This window comes from Oncorhynchus nerka, linkage group LG28 (genome assembly GCF_034236695.1).
Source record: "Oncorhynchus nerka isolate Pitt River linkage group LG28, Oner_Uvic_2.0, whole genome shotgun sequence".
Lineage (NCBI taxonomy): Eukaryota > Metazoa > Chordata > Actinopteri > Salmoniformes > Salmonidae > Oncorhynchus > Oncorhynchus nerka.
The window spans coordinates 36265324-36279183 of record NC_088423.1 but is presented as its reverse complement, the minus strand read 5'-3'; the positions used below and the strand labels follow the sequence as shown (position 1 = coordinate 36279183).

Sequence of the window (13860 nt, the reverse complement as noted above, 5' to 3'; positions counted from 1 at the left end):
AGCTCATGAAATATGGGACAAACACTTTACATGTTGTGTTTATATTTTTGTTTAGTGTTGCAAGTAATTTTAGATAGATTGATGTTGGCAGCAACTTGTGTATTCCATATGCATCCACACCAAATGTTACTTAGTTGTTAGTTAGTGCAATTTCTATCCTGTTATACTGTAAGTCGAATGTATAGTATCTTTATACACTAGTTCTTTATAACTATCACATGTCAAACATAGCATTTTGTATTTGAGGTGTTTTATGTTACGGTGAATAATCCAAGAGCCTTGAGAGGCAATTCAATAATTATATTTATTTGAATACACATCTTTATTATTCTATATAAAATTCTGGGATAAACTTCATAAGGAATCCATAAAGAACTATGCTGCATTTCAAGCTTTATTAATGCCATCTACAAGGGAGACCATCCAGTGCAACCTAACTCTATAAAGAATTCAAATACCTCCATGTTAGTTGGTGCTCCTGACTGTTGTTGAAGCCATAGAAATAGAAGGGGACCTGCAGTTCTGTTTTGGAAAATATACATAAAAACCTTCCATCTCAGTCATAATTAGGAAATGCAAAGGAGCGCCAATATATCTTGTGTTAAGCACAAGGGACTAGAAACATAAATGTGCTTATAAAAACCTATTACATTTATCAGAAATCTTACACGTTACCCTGCACAAAACCTTGAAGTTAAGACAAGGTAGAAGGTCAAATTTGGATTAAAACTTGTTACCTGCATGCCCTCTAGTCACACATCTATCACGTATTTATATAAAAATTGCCTGACTGATCTAGGCTCAGCTAGTCCCTCTGCTGAAAACAACATATGGCTTCTACTGCAGTGAGGTGAATTGTCCCAGTACTAATACAGCCCCTCTATTCCCTCACATGTCTCCTGTGGCTTACACTAAGCCCTCATCACAAAAAGGCTTGTGAGGAAAACACCAAATGCCTACCCATTTAGTTAGCGTCTAAAGCTCGTCTTGTCTCCTCCTGTTAAGGTATGCTATGTGAAACCCAGAGGTTTTGTGCTCGTCTTTTTACACATGGGAAAATAAAAAATCATGTCCTTAGAAAAGTACAAAGCAGCCTGACGAAGCGTGTCAGTGTGCAAAATGCTTTTGACTTCCCATTACCTGCATAGAATCACTTAAGAGTATAGAGATAGATCAGAGAAAAGAACAGACAATATACATTCACACATATACATCTAAACCATACATACAATACACAGTACACACAATACCGTTCAAAAGTTTGGGGTCACTTAGAAATGTCCTTGTTTTCCATTAAAACATACATGAATAGGAAATAGTCAAGACGATGACAAGTTATAAATAATGATTTCTAATTGAAATAGTAATTGTGTCCTTCAAACTTTGCTTTCGTCAAAGAATCCTCCATTTTCAGCAATTACAGTCTTGCAGACCTTTGGCATTCTTGTCAATTTGTTGAGGTAATCAGAAGAGATTTGATGGACACTTCTTACGTACCATACGGTCAAGCTGCTCCCACAACAGCTCAATAGGGTTGAGATCCGGTGACTGTGCTGGCCACTCCATTATAGACAGAATACCAGCTGACTGCTTCTTCCCTAAATCGTTTTTGCAAAGTTTGGAGCTGTGCTTCGGGTCATTGTCCTGTTGTAGGAGGAAATTGGCTCAAATTAAGAGCCGTCCACAGGGTATGGCATGGCATCGCAAAATGGAGTGATAGCCTTCCTTCTTCAAGATCCCTTTCACCCTGTACAAATCTCCAACTTTACCACCACCAAAGCACCCACAGACCATCACATTGCATCCACCATGCTTGACAGATGGTGTCAAGCACTCCTCCAGCATCTTTCCATTTTTTTGTGCGTCTCACGAATGTTCTTCTTTGTGATCCGAACAGCTCAAACTTAAACTCTGTCTATAACACTTTTATCCAATCTTCCTCTATCCAGTGTCTGTCTTCTTTTGCCCATCTTCATTTTTTCTTTTTATTCACCAGTCTGACATATGGCTTTTTCTTTGCAACTCTGCCTAGAAGGCCAGCATCCCAAAGTCGCCACTTCACTGTTGACTTTGAGACTGGTGTTATGCGGGTACTATTTAATGAAGCTGCCAGTTGAAGACTTGAGGCATCTGTTTCTCAAACTAGACAATCTAATGTACTTGCTCAGTTGTGCACCGGGGCCTCCCACTCCTCTTTCCATTCTGGTTAGAGCCAGTTGGCGCTGTTCTGTGAAGGGAGTAGTACAGTTTCTTGGTAATTTCTTGCATGGAATAGCCTTCATTTCTCAGAACAAGAATAGACTGACTAGTTTCAGAAGTTTTCAACAGTTTTCAGCTATGCTAACATAATTGCAAAATGGTTTTCTAATGTTCAATTAGCCTTTTAAAATTATAAACTTGGATTAGCTAACACAACGTGCCATTGGAACACAGGAGTGATGGTTCTGATCAATTTGATGTTATTTTAATGGTCAAGAAATGTGCTTTTATTTAAAAAACAAGGACATTTCTAAGTGACCCCAAACTTTTGAACGGTAGAGTACATACCGACATACAGGTGATAAATGAGACAGTTTACTATCTTTGGCAGCCAGGTAAGCTGAGAGTTCCAAAATACAAAAATAAGGCTCTCGAAAAACAAAAAGCATCAATAAATAAAATCACCAAACAGTACATTGTACAAAAGATCTGCACCGTTGGGATTGGAAGCAGGGCTTGCACCTTGCTGTGCTGAGGAGGGTGTGGTTGGAGAAGGTGGAGGTGGGCGAGGTCAAAGCAGCTACAACCCAGGTCTGCTACTGCGGGACATGAAGCCACCCCGGTTGTGGGAGCTTGCTGGGACTGAAACAGGCACCAGTAGAGCTGAGAAGAGAGGAGATCAGGACAAAGAAGACAAGTGTTAATGAGCATTGATAGTTAATACTCAAATTCGTCTCCATTTGAAGATAACTGCTTTCCTCGTAACCAGAGGCTACGACCAAACTCTCTCATAAACTTAATTACCAAACACAACCCAGCGACATGTTTTATTAACGGAGTGGCCGCAGATCTTTTTTTCACGGATTAAAGGTCCCGAAGCGTCGGGGCATGTGCGGATCACCATCCGTTCTGTGTATGTGCTTCTTTACCTCTACTTTATGAGCACATTTTTGAGGTCTCCTTCCCTTCACATTTCCCAATCAATCGTGAATGACCATTTCAAGTTTTACCAACCCGTTTTATCTCAATCAGTTTCATGGGGATATGCATTTAGATCATCTTGAGTTGTTCAGTGGTGTTTTGAATGATGTTCAGTGAGCACATTTTTGAGCAAATGGTGCAAACTGTAGCATAGCCTACCTGTGTATTTTGCCTAGTGGCGCACCCTGTTGAGTTTTGGCCACATGAAAGAAAAATGCAGTGGTGATTTTGTCTTACAGTAATGTTATATTATGACTTTATATTATGTGATCTTGCAGACATTGATTCAGCTTTGATATAACTTTATTAAATGAGACCTGTTCGCCAGAGTAGACTGTTCTTTACAAGTAGAGCAGAGAAAGCATAAAGTTGTGAATAAACACAAGCGTAGAAGCTTCGGGATCTGTAGTCTGGGTAAATAAAGGTCCGTGAGAAGTCAGATCCACAGCCTTTTAGAAATGATGAGGACCACTGGAGATGCCTACTGACCTGGGGGAGGGGCTTGTGTATCAGGCTCCTCCTCATCTTCAATGGGGGAGTGGCCCAGGGGGTGGTGGGCAAAGGAGTCCAGGAAGAAGGAGCTGCTGATGCCCAAACTGATGCCCGTCACTCCGATGCCCAGAGAGTCTGCCAGGATACCAGACAGAGACTCAATCAGTCGGTCACAAAAAGAAATGTGTAGAAACTGTGTACAGTATGCAATGTAAAACGAGGTGCCCACCTGTACCCACAGATGCCCTGCCAGGACGTCCCTGTCCAATGTTGTCCAGCACCGTGAAAGAGCGGCGGTAAGGGGTGTCTGACTGCAACAGAACCCAGAGTTAAATCTCACTGACTGGGACGCAGGCACACATATTCCACATTCATCCTTTACAAAATAAACCTACAAAATATACCAAAATCATGCTGTAGTGGTAATAATGTGTGACCACCATGTGTGACTATAGCCATACCCTGTAGGTGTGGGTGGTGTTGGGACGGGAGAATACGTCCAATTGATGAAGCCGATCCCGAGGAAGCAAACTACCTGCTTCATCTGTAACAGCACTGTGGGCACGACTGGACAAGTCTCTATGCCGCTACACAAAATAAAATTGCGTTGTGTTATTAGCAGGTGATAGTATTAATTGTTTTATCAAGTCAGTTCAAGATGTACAACTAGTATGCAGTTTTACTCGTCCCATACCCGAGTAGGTCTGAAGTGCTGTCCAGAGTGCCTGGGCTCAGCGTCCCCAGTGCCGATGGGAGGAAGGAGTGTGTTCCTGCTCAGAGGCATCAGAGGAGAGGCCAGGCGGTCACTGGCTGTGGGTCTGGAGAGAGTAATAACTCTGTTCACCTTCCACGCTTTCTATAAAGTTACACAAGTCCCTTTAACATGGAGCAGACTGAAATCTCACTCCACACAAGGGTAAATTATATGCTCCACACAGATATTGTTCCACTCAAGGTTCATGACAAGTTCATCTGTTAGGATGCTTAGCTAGTCACACACACACACAATTCCTCACATCCCTTCCCCTCCATTCTGCTGAACAGAACGCCACAAGGCACAAGTTAAAAGGCAAACCGCTTTCAAAGTAATCTCTCTGCACAGACAGTTCACCAGCTTCAGAGCGATAGGAGAAGAAGAGCGAGGAAGGAGGGGTGTACATGGAGGAGGACAGGGACCAGATGGAGATTGGGTAACCCTCTAAGTTAACTCACAGGCGCGTTCCACGGATGACCTCATCCATGGAGCCAGCGGCATTGGACTGCGTCAGGCTGGGAACCAAGGGCAAAAGAGTTCGTGGAGGCGGGTTACGGCGTCTCGCCGACTGGGCAGGGCGGGGGAGGGAGGAGGAGCTCTGCTCTAGCACCCGGCGAGGACGTAGCTTGCTAGACGGAATCACGGTGGACCCTGGCCTATGGGTCATCACCCTCTCCTCAGGGTCCCTAAGAAAGAAAAGGAAGCAATTAACCTTTACTCAAAGTAAGATATGCATACACACCTACATATCCATAGCTAATAACAGTCTCTTCACCTCTTATTTAATAAGACGATAATAGGTCATCAGTAATAATAGTGGTTGACCCCTAGAGTTAGCTCCTAATGCTACACTCTACTAATAAAGATTCTTATACTAAATAATAATACCAAAGATTCTTATACTAAATAATAATACTAATAAAGATTATTATAGTATCAGCAGGAGTATGATCAGTACTTATGGTCTCCATACTGGGCTCTCTCCATCACTCCCAGGTTCCTCTGCTGCAGGGGGATGCCGTGGATGACTATGAGTTCGTTGAGGTTGTGATGTGTCACCGCCGCCTCTACTGGGACCCGACTGGACTGTAGGAGGCAGGGAGGCAGAAGCCGATACGGAGTAAGAGTCATTCACCTAAAGTGGTCATTCACCTAAAAAAAACTACAGCCACCTCATTATCACTACGGACACTTGCACGTCACCTTAGCCCCAACTCAGCGTTTCTACATGCAACCAAGTGGAGAGGACCTACAACCACCCACTTGAGACCAAACAAACAATTAGACAAAAAAGTAAATTAAAGCAAGAATTGAGTAAGTAAAAGCATTCCAAAATTGTCATTTGATACATTTTTTAAAAAGACAGAGACGGTTAAGAAGTAAGAAAGTGACTAAAATTGGTATGGTTTGAGTTATTCAACAGGCACAAGCACATTCAGTCTAAGAATGAATAAAAACATGCCGCTGTGGATGGCGTCGATCGGCAACATTTTGCCTCTAGGTGAGAGTTGCATACAGTAGATGATTTTTTCTGCTTTTTGGATTTCCGCCTGGGCTTGTGCTTTGAGCCCCTTGATTTTGTGGTCTTTGGGGGAAGAAAACGGATGACCAAATGAGAGAGTGAGAGAGAGAAAAGGAGGTAGTAAGGAAGGACAGATTGGTGGTTAAAAGGGTGTGGAACAGACCAAGGAACAAGAAAGAGTAGGGGGCAAAAAGAAGGAAAGAAAAAAGGCTTCAAGTTAATGAACTATCTGATAGCCTTAAAACAGAGTGAGAAAAACTCCTGACAGCAGGGGAAAGCAATTCAGCATCAGTGTGTGACTGTGTTTCCAGTTTTGAAAACTAAGCCTAAACTCTCAAACTAATCTGAAAGTTATTATAGTCCATTCACAGTGCTTAGTAATATATCCTATTGATCTAAATCCTACATCCTAACAGTAGGATTTTGCACTCTACGGAGAGGTAGACCTATTGGTGGTCCTTCTCCCCCCTCTCAGGGCACTGACCTGGGGTTGCGGGGTTCCTGTTAGCTGGGGCACCCTGCTCTGGCCCAGCCTGGGGAGCAGAGTGGGCAGTGTGGACAGGAGCAGGAAAGGGTTCTGAGCATCTGACTGGGATGGGCTGAAGTTCACTGCATTTTTCTCATCATCTGTCAAAAAGAGGATGCAAAATACTGTCAACACAGGCTCAACCAACAGATTATGCTGTGGGTATGGCATCATTTGGCAATGATGGATTTCTTGGTTTAAAAGTAAATTGCAAGTCTCTTTGTTGAGTAACAGAACACTAATATATGACCCAGCGTTGCCTATAAGACATTGCCCTGTGGTTCTACCTGACACACAGCCCTCCCAGTGCCTGCGGACCAGCTCCTCCATCCAGCCAAACAGCTCTCGCCACACATCGTCAAACAGCAGGTCGAGGACTGCCTGTCTGCGACAGCGGTAGGGAGACACCGGAGGCAGGCCGTACCACCGCCGACGAGCCCCCATGCACCCCCGCTCCCAATTGTCATCCCTGTAAAGGGCAAACCATAGATTAAACCATCAACACAACAGACCTGGGCAAAGTTATGTAAAATACTGTCAAATACAGAGCTTGGTTTAAGGTTACTTGGTACCCTTAGGGTAATCCCAAAAGTAGGCAACAAGCTCAATCAACTGCACCATACTGTAAAGTGTTTGAAATGCCCCTATAGATATACTGGAGGGTACTAAACAGGAGAGCCGGGAGGTGACCCACAAATCCCTGCAGTCAAAGGCCAGGTACTCCTCCATCAGGCCTTCAGCCTCGATCACTCTGGGCCTGTCATGACCTCTGGATCCACTGGGAGTACCAGGGGGGTGGTCAACATCCTCCCGGGGCCTGGACAGCACAGCCTTCCTACCTTGCACACACAGACTGGACACACAAACAACACGGTTCCTAAAAAGCATCAGTCCTAATTTTTTGGCTAGCCAAAGTAGCCTAGCCAGTACATGTACACCTTGCAAAAAATAATACATATTATTTTATATATTTTTGGGGGTTGCCTGTTTTGCATGTTATTTTGGCATTAATAAGTGTCACATGAGTTTGCAAGCAATGTAAAAATGTTTATTTTTTTTATTTTTTTATGAGTTAATAAAGCCACATACAAACTTCTCTTTTTCGGTTTCTTGAGTAAGGCCTGGCTCAATGCTTTCTGTGGTGGTGGGGCAGCCAGCGGAAAATATGGAGCGTAGGTGTTGGTAACGTTCTCTAGTTGAGCCGTGATTGGCTCAGTGTTCTGTCACTCATTGGGACACTACGTCACCGCCAAATCTAAGGGTAGAGCTCGCAAATGCAAGCCCTTTGGGTGCTGCAATTAGAGTTACATTAGAAGTGACCATCCAAGAAGGCTCAAGGTCAATGCCCACAGATAAAATTATATCAAACCACATTATATCTACAGCAGCTTTGATTGGACTGATCATGTCAACATCATACTTTTAAAATATTGAATCAAGTCGACAATCTACTGGCACATCCAGTAGTTTTAATCCTTGTCATATGAAGAGAAATAATGAAGTGAAATTATAGATAAAATGTATTGGACATTGGACATAAACATATAAACATTACATAACAAGTTGGAGATTGCAAACTCAACAATGAGTGGTGTGGAAGGAATCAGTGGCTAACTGCAAGAATTTCAAAGCAATCACTAGCCTGCTAGTCAGTGGAGTGGGTGTGTGGTCCCAATTCTGGGTTTAAGGGTATCTTTTCCAAGCTTAAAATGATAAACATTCAACATTGTCCATGCTGTCAATCCAGCATGATTTCTGCCTCACTTTAAACAACTGTTAACTTGGAACTGGGAAATCTGACTTCAGTGAGTTCAAGACAACTGGGAACTCTGAAAAAAACTAGCTAAAAAATATAAGTTTGGAATGTTCATCTAACTCGGAATTGCAAGTCTGGAATTCGGGCCTCTTTCTAGAGCTCCGACCTGAAGATCACTGACGTCATCATGATCCCCCCCAAGTTCCCAGTTGTCTTGAAAGAACCATAAATCCAGAGAATGCCAGACTTTGATGTTTGATGACAGAATTTGCCCACGATGGACCGCTGCACCACCTTCTTGTTCAAGTGAGCACAACAAGGTGAGTCAAAAAATGTATTGTGCATAAATTATGTAATATGCCTGGGAGATATGTATACTGTAGCTGAGAAAGTAATACTAAGTGTATGTTGTGTAATAAGCTGTTAGTAGGCCATGTGCCTCACCTTAATAATTTGGTCCTGTCTCCCCTCCTAATTTCACCTACTGTTCTGACTTGGTGGTGCACATGTAGCCGGTTTTAGAGGATGTAATCATTGAATATTGTAAGAGCTTTCATTGTCTGCTTATATGCCCCCTTTATTTAACCTACGGTTCTGACTTGGTGTACAGGGAGAACACTGTAAGAACGGCCGTGTTCTCAATTCTGTCGCTGTACATTTCAAAAGTGCTGAACAAATAGTTATATTGACTACGTCTGTCCTAGCTCGCTCATTAATGTCTTAATCGAAATGAAGGATTGCCTCTTATCCGCTCGCCAACCCCTTATGCCTTTGTTGGTACACCTCAATTGTTATTAGAAACCGCATTTGCTTAAGCAAGTCAGCCATATCAGCTGTGTTTTTTAAGGCATTATATGAGGCTGAATGAACTGTTTCGCTGCCAGACAAGCTCCACTGATAGGCAGGTGTAGCAGTGGTAAGGTGTTGGGACAGCTTTACGTAGGCCCTAAGTGTGTCACAGTTATATTGCAATTAATATATTGTTAAGTGTTGTGTAGTGGGTTTGCTGGCATGCATCTAAAAACGTGGGGATTTGCCCCACCAAGATTTACATGCCAAAATCGCAACTGACGCATTGTAACTTACACACGCTGACTTACTTAAGTTGACTTGCTGTTTGACAAGCCACACAGTATGTAGGTCACAAAACCACAAAGCAAACGGACATCCATAATTGATGGGTTAACAGCATCAGTAGTCAGTGCTCACTCTGTGCAGGGGCCAGGCTTATCCTTGTCCTGGGGCTTGCTACTGATGCTGTCCTTTTGTCCAGCTGCACTGCTGCTGGCTGTCCCGGTCCCCTCCCCTGAAGTGGCGTACCACTGGAAGCCCTCGTCATTGGGACACACCAGCTGACTACCCAGAATCCTGTGGGTTCACATAGCAGGGTGGAGGGGGTCAAACAGTGATTACAACCTAAATTAATCAAACCGATAGGAAAATGTATTAACCCCCCCAAACACACACTGAGCCAATGGTTTATGATATCTTATTGGGAATGGGGCCCAAGGGCTTTGAGCCTATAATTATGTGGCAAGTAGTTTCTTCTCAGGTTTGAAAACAAATCTAAATTAGATTCATCTTAGGTACCTTCAAGTTGGACTGTTCTTTTAAGAGGTATACCTTTATTGAACCCTAAGTACTTTCAGTGATACATTTGCAGGTGAATAGTGTAGGAACAAGGCTAGAGTGGCAGTAAAGTGTGACAGTGTGTGAGAGGTGAGGGGGAAGTAGGGTGAGTACCCACCGTAGGTGAGGGAACCTGAAGGCCCACTGATGGCACTCATCTTGCAGCCCCCGTAGATGTGCCCCACCCCGCCCCTCATAAAGCTCCTCGTCAATCTCCTCAAACATCTGCTGCACCTGTCGCGACGCCACCTTGTCAAATTCCTGAGGGATGGAGGGAGGGAGAGAGGTAGAGAGAGAGAGGAGGCCCTGCAGAGGAACACTATGACAGAAGGCAGTTGCTTTTCAAGCTAATCAAATATTAGCAGCACATCGCTGAGAGTCGTTTATGTCACAGCAGGCGATGGGCTCCTAGAGCTCCCAGGGAACTGTGTGTGTGGCAGTGTATGAGTGATCGTGCTGGAGTAATTGGTATCATGTGCATATGTTTGTGAGAGACAGAGAGTGTGTGCCTGCACAGGCAGGTTGTGTTTACTGTAGAATATAAATTAGGATTATAGAAGTATGACTCCTATGAGGCATTCTGAGGACATGGCTGTGTGTAAATACATCATGGAGTTTTTATAAAGTTTCTGAGGGCAAGCTCTAGAAAGCTAAAAATCACCATGAAGTAAAACCATGAGGGAACTGACCTCTGCAGACAGAGTAGACTGTAAGTCATTACAATAAAATATGATAAGGCTAATTTAATTGAAAACTGTATAAAAGACTGTTGTAGCATTCAGCATGGCTAGGTCTAGCTAGTGCCTTCAGAAAGTATTCACACCCCTTGACTTTTTCCACATTTTGTTGTGTTACAGCTTGAATTTAAAATGGATTAAACTGAGATCGTGTCACTGGCATACACACAATACCCCATAATGTAAAAGTTTGTTTTATTTTTTACAAATTAAATAAAAATGTAAAGCTGAAATGTCTCGAGTCGATAAGTATTAAACCCCTTTGTTATGGTAAGCCTATAATTGTTCAACAGTAAAAATGTGTGCAATAATAGTGTTTAACATGATTTTTGAATGACTACCTCATCTCTGTATCCCACACAGGTCAGTTAAAAACAAATTCTTAATTACAATGATGGCCTACCGGGGAACAGTGGGTTAACGGCCTTGTTCAGGGGCAAAACAACAGATTTTTACCTTGTCAGCTCGGGGATTCGATCCTTAGATATAAATATATGTAAGGTCCCTCAGTTGAGCAGCGAATTTCAAACACAGGTTCAACCACCAAGACCAGGGAGGTTTTCTAATGCCTCGCAAAGAAGGGCACCTTTTGGTAGATGGGTAAAAAAGCAGACACTGAACAGTCCTTTTGAGCATGGTGAAGTTATTAATAACACTTTGGATGGTGTATCAATACACCCAGTCACTACAAATATACAGGCGTCCTTCCTAACTCGGTTGCCAGAGAGGAAGGAAACTCTCAGGGATTTCACGATGAGGCCAACAGTGATTTTAAAACAGTTACAGGGTTTAGTGGCTGTGACAGGAGAAAACTAAGGATGGATCAACGACATTGTAGTTGCTCCACAATACTAACCTAAATGACAGAGTTAAAAGGAAGACTGTACAGAATAAAACTATTCCAAAACATGCACCCTGTTTGCAATAAGGCACTAAAGTAAAACTGCAAAACATGTGGCAAAGAAATTCACTTTATGCCCTGAATATAAAGCATTATGAATACACAACACATCACTGACTAGTACTCTTCATATTTTCAAGCATGGCGGTGGCTGCATCATGTTATGTTATGGGCAAGGATAAGGGAGTTTTTATGATAAAAATAAACTGAGAGCTAAGCACAGGCAAAATGCTACAGGAAAACCTGGTTCAGTCTGCTTTCCAACAGACACTGGGAGACAAATTCACCTTTTAGCAGGACAATACCTAAAACACAAGGCAAAATATACACTGGAGATGCTTACCAAGATTAAATTGAATGTCCCTGAGTGGACTAGTTACAGTTTTGACTTCAATTGCCTTGAAAATCTATGGCAAGACTTGGCTGTCAAACAAAGATCAACAACCAACTTGACATGAATAATGTGCAAATATTCTGCAATCCAGGTGTGCAAAGCTCTTAGAGACGTACCCATAAAGACTCACAGCTGTAATCACAGCCTGTTTTCACTTTGTCATTATGGGGTATTGTGTGTAGATGGGTGAGAACAAACATATATTTAATCCATTTTAAATTCAGGCTGTAACACAACAAAATGTGGAATAAATCAAGGGGTATGAATACGTTCTGAAGGCAACATAAGCGCTTGATACTCAGAACATAGGGCAATTGAATGGCAAGATCCAGCTGAGAAGGTGAGGCGAGACTCACATCATAGCCCCAGGAGAAGACAGAGCTCCTCTCTGTAGAGATACCCGTCTCTGTGTAGCTGTGGATCCCAGACCAGGACCGCGTCGTGTCTCCAGTAGTGGCCGTTGGACAGTCTGACCGGCGAGAGGCTGCAGATGTCATCTCCGAGCTGCAGAAGAGGACAGATATTGTTTACATGTTGCTGTACATTACAGTGTTGTGTGTTGTCGAGTGTGTGAGGGAATAATTTAGACCAGATTATGTAACTAACTGGCTACCTCCCTCTTTATTGTCTCCTTGCCTTAACGCATCTAAACAGGATATGTGAAAGCAAAATTGCTGCTCCCTACAAGTGTACTTGGTATCGACCGCCCGATTCTTTGAGAACAGGTCATACCTGTTGTAAGTGGAGACAGCTTCCTGAAGGTCATGGAGGAGGCAATGGGGGAGGAAGTCATTGTCTACCTCCTCTGGGAGAGGGTGATGGTCAAGGCTGCTTCGGGATATGCCCCGACTGCAGAGAAAGGAAAACACAGCTTTATTAAACACGAGTAAGCAATAGCATCGATAGATACATAGATATTTCATTCTAATACTATAGTAGGTTGATATGTATTGTTGTAAAAAATACACTAATCCCAAACAAACAAGGAGTGAAGCATGAGGTGGAACTTTACATAATCAATTTAAAGCATTAAACATTATCCTATCCCATCCCTTTGTGGAGGCAACTGACCTTGGTGTGACAGATGGGCTGTCAAAAATGTGATCTGATCAATACATTCTCCTTTTACATTGTCATACGATCATGGACTGTGCATTAGCTAACGTTAGCTATTTACTTACCAACAATGTAGCGTTAGTCAATCTAGGTTAGCTAGCTACCAAATCAGTATCTCGAATGACAGAAATGACTGTTAGCAAAGAATGATAAGCTTGGTGATTAGTAAACAAGCTTGCTTTACTTACACCTCAAGATTGTGCGATACTGTTCTCCTGCTGTATCGCGAAATCATTCTCCTTTTTCTGCTTATCGGCTCATGCCCTCCTGTGTGTCCTCTCTCGTCGTGCATCCCTCTGATTCCTGTCCCCACTTTGTCTTTTGGAAGAGATTTGCCATTTTTCCCCGACCGCAGGTCAATACGTACACACTTGCAAGTTAGCTAGCTACTGTAACGTTAGCTATCTGGCCTCGTTGCTACTGAACTTATTGAGGCTAACAGTAATTGCAGCTAACTTGCTAGCTGGCTAACGTAGTTACTCTAGATAACTGAGAAAGAGATGTATTGATCTACAATATAATATTTCAAACAAACCGTGGACAACAAATGTGTTTTTATGTTTCAGCGCAAGTGTAATAATATATACCAATATTACAGCATCCATTACTACTAAAGAGGATTATTGCCACAACAACAAGGATGTTATGGACACCCAATCCATAGGCCTGATGGGAAATACATTTCTATCTCGTCTCATATGTGCTTTCTCCTTAATATAAAAGACTACAAATCCATATGCTCTGTGCGATTTTCCTATCGCGCTCCTAAATTCTATCCGTCTCTCACCGGGGAATTTTGACCACACATATTTATTTTGATACTTTTGTTGTAATTCCACATTTTATGTACATT

General features: G+C 42.6%; 1 protein-coding gene across 4 annotated transcripts; it reads right to left on the bottom strand.

Moving 5' to 3' along the window:
- Nucleotides 1-285: 285 nt before the first annotated feature.
- Nucleotides 286-13666, bottom strand: LOC115113188 (protein FAM149B1-like). 4 transcript variants are annotated; one of them, XM_029640540.2, is made up of 16 exons: nt 13196-13666; nt 12624-12740; nt 12248-12395; nt 9978-10120; nt 9440-9598; nt 7169-7327; nt 6762-6943; nt 6433-6575; nt 5889-6011; nt 5385-5512; nt 4885-5112; nt 4367-4490; nt 4134-4259; nt 3902-3983; nt 3670-3807; nt 286-2862 (listed from the first exon to the last, which is right to left on the bottom strand). In XM_029640540.2, the coding sequence occupies exons 1-16, from the start codon at nt 13297-13299 to the stop codon at nt 2780-2782; spliced, it is 2187 nt and encodes a 728-aa protein (XP_029496400.2). In that variant the 5' UTR covers nt 13300-13666; the 3' UTR covers nt 286-2779. The 4 variants fall into 4 exon arrangements, with proteins under 4 accessions (XP_029496400.2, XP_029496401.2, XP_029496402.2 ...); XM_029640541.2 differs by having other exon boundaries at nt 5400-5512; XM_029640542.2 differs by lacking the exon at nt 5889-6011.
- Between the last annotated feature and the right edge of the window lie 194 nt (nt 13667-13860).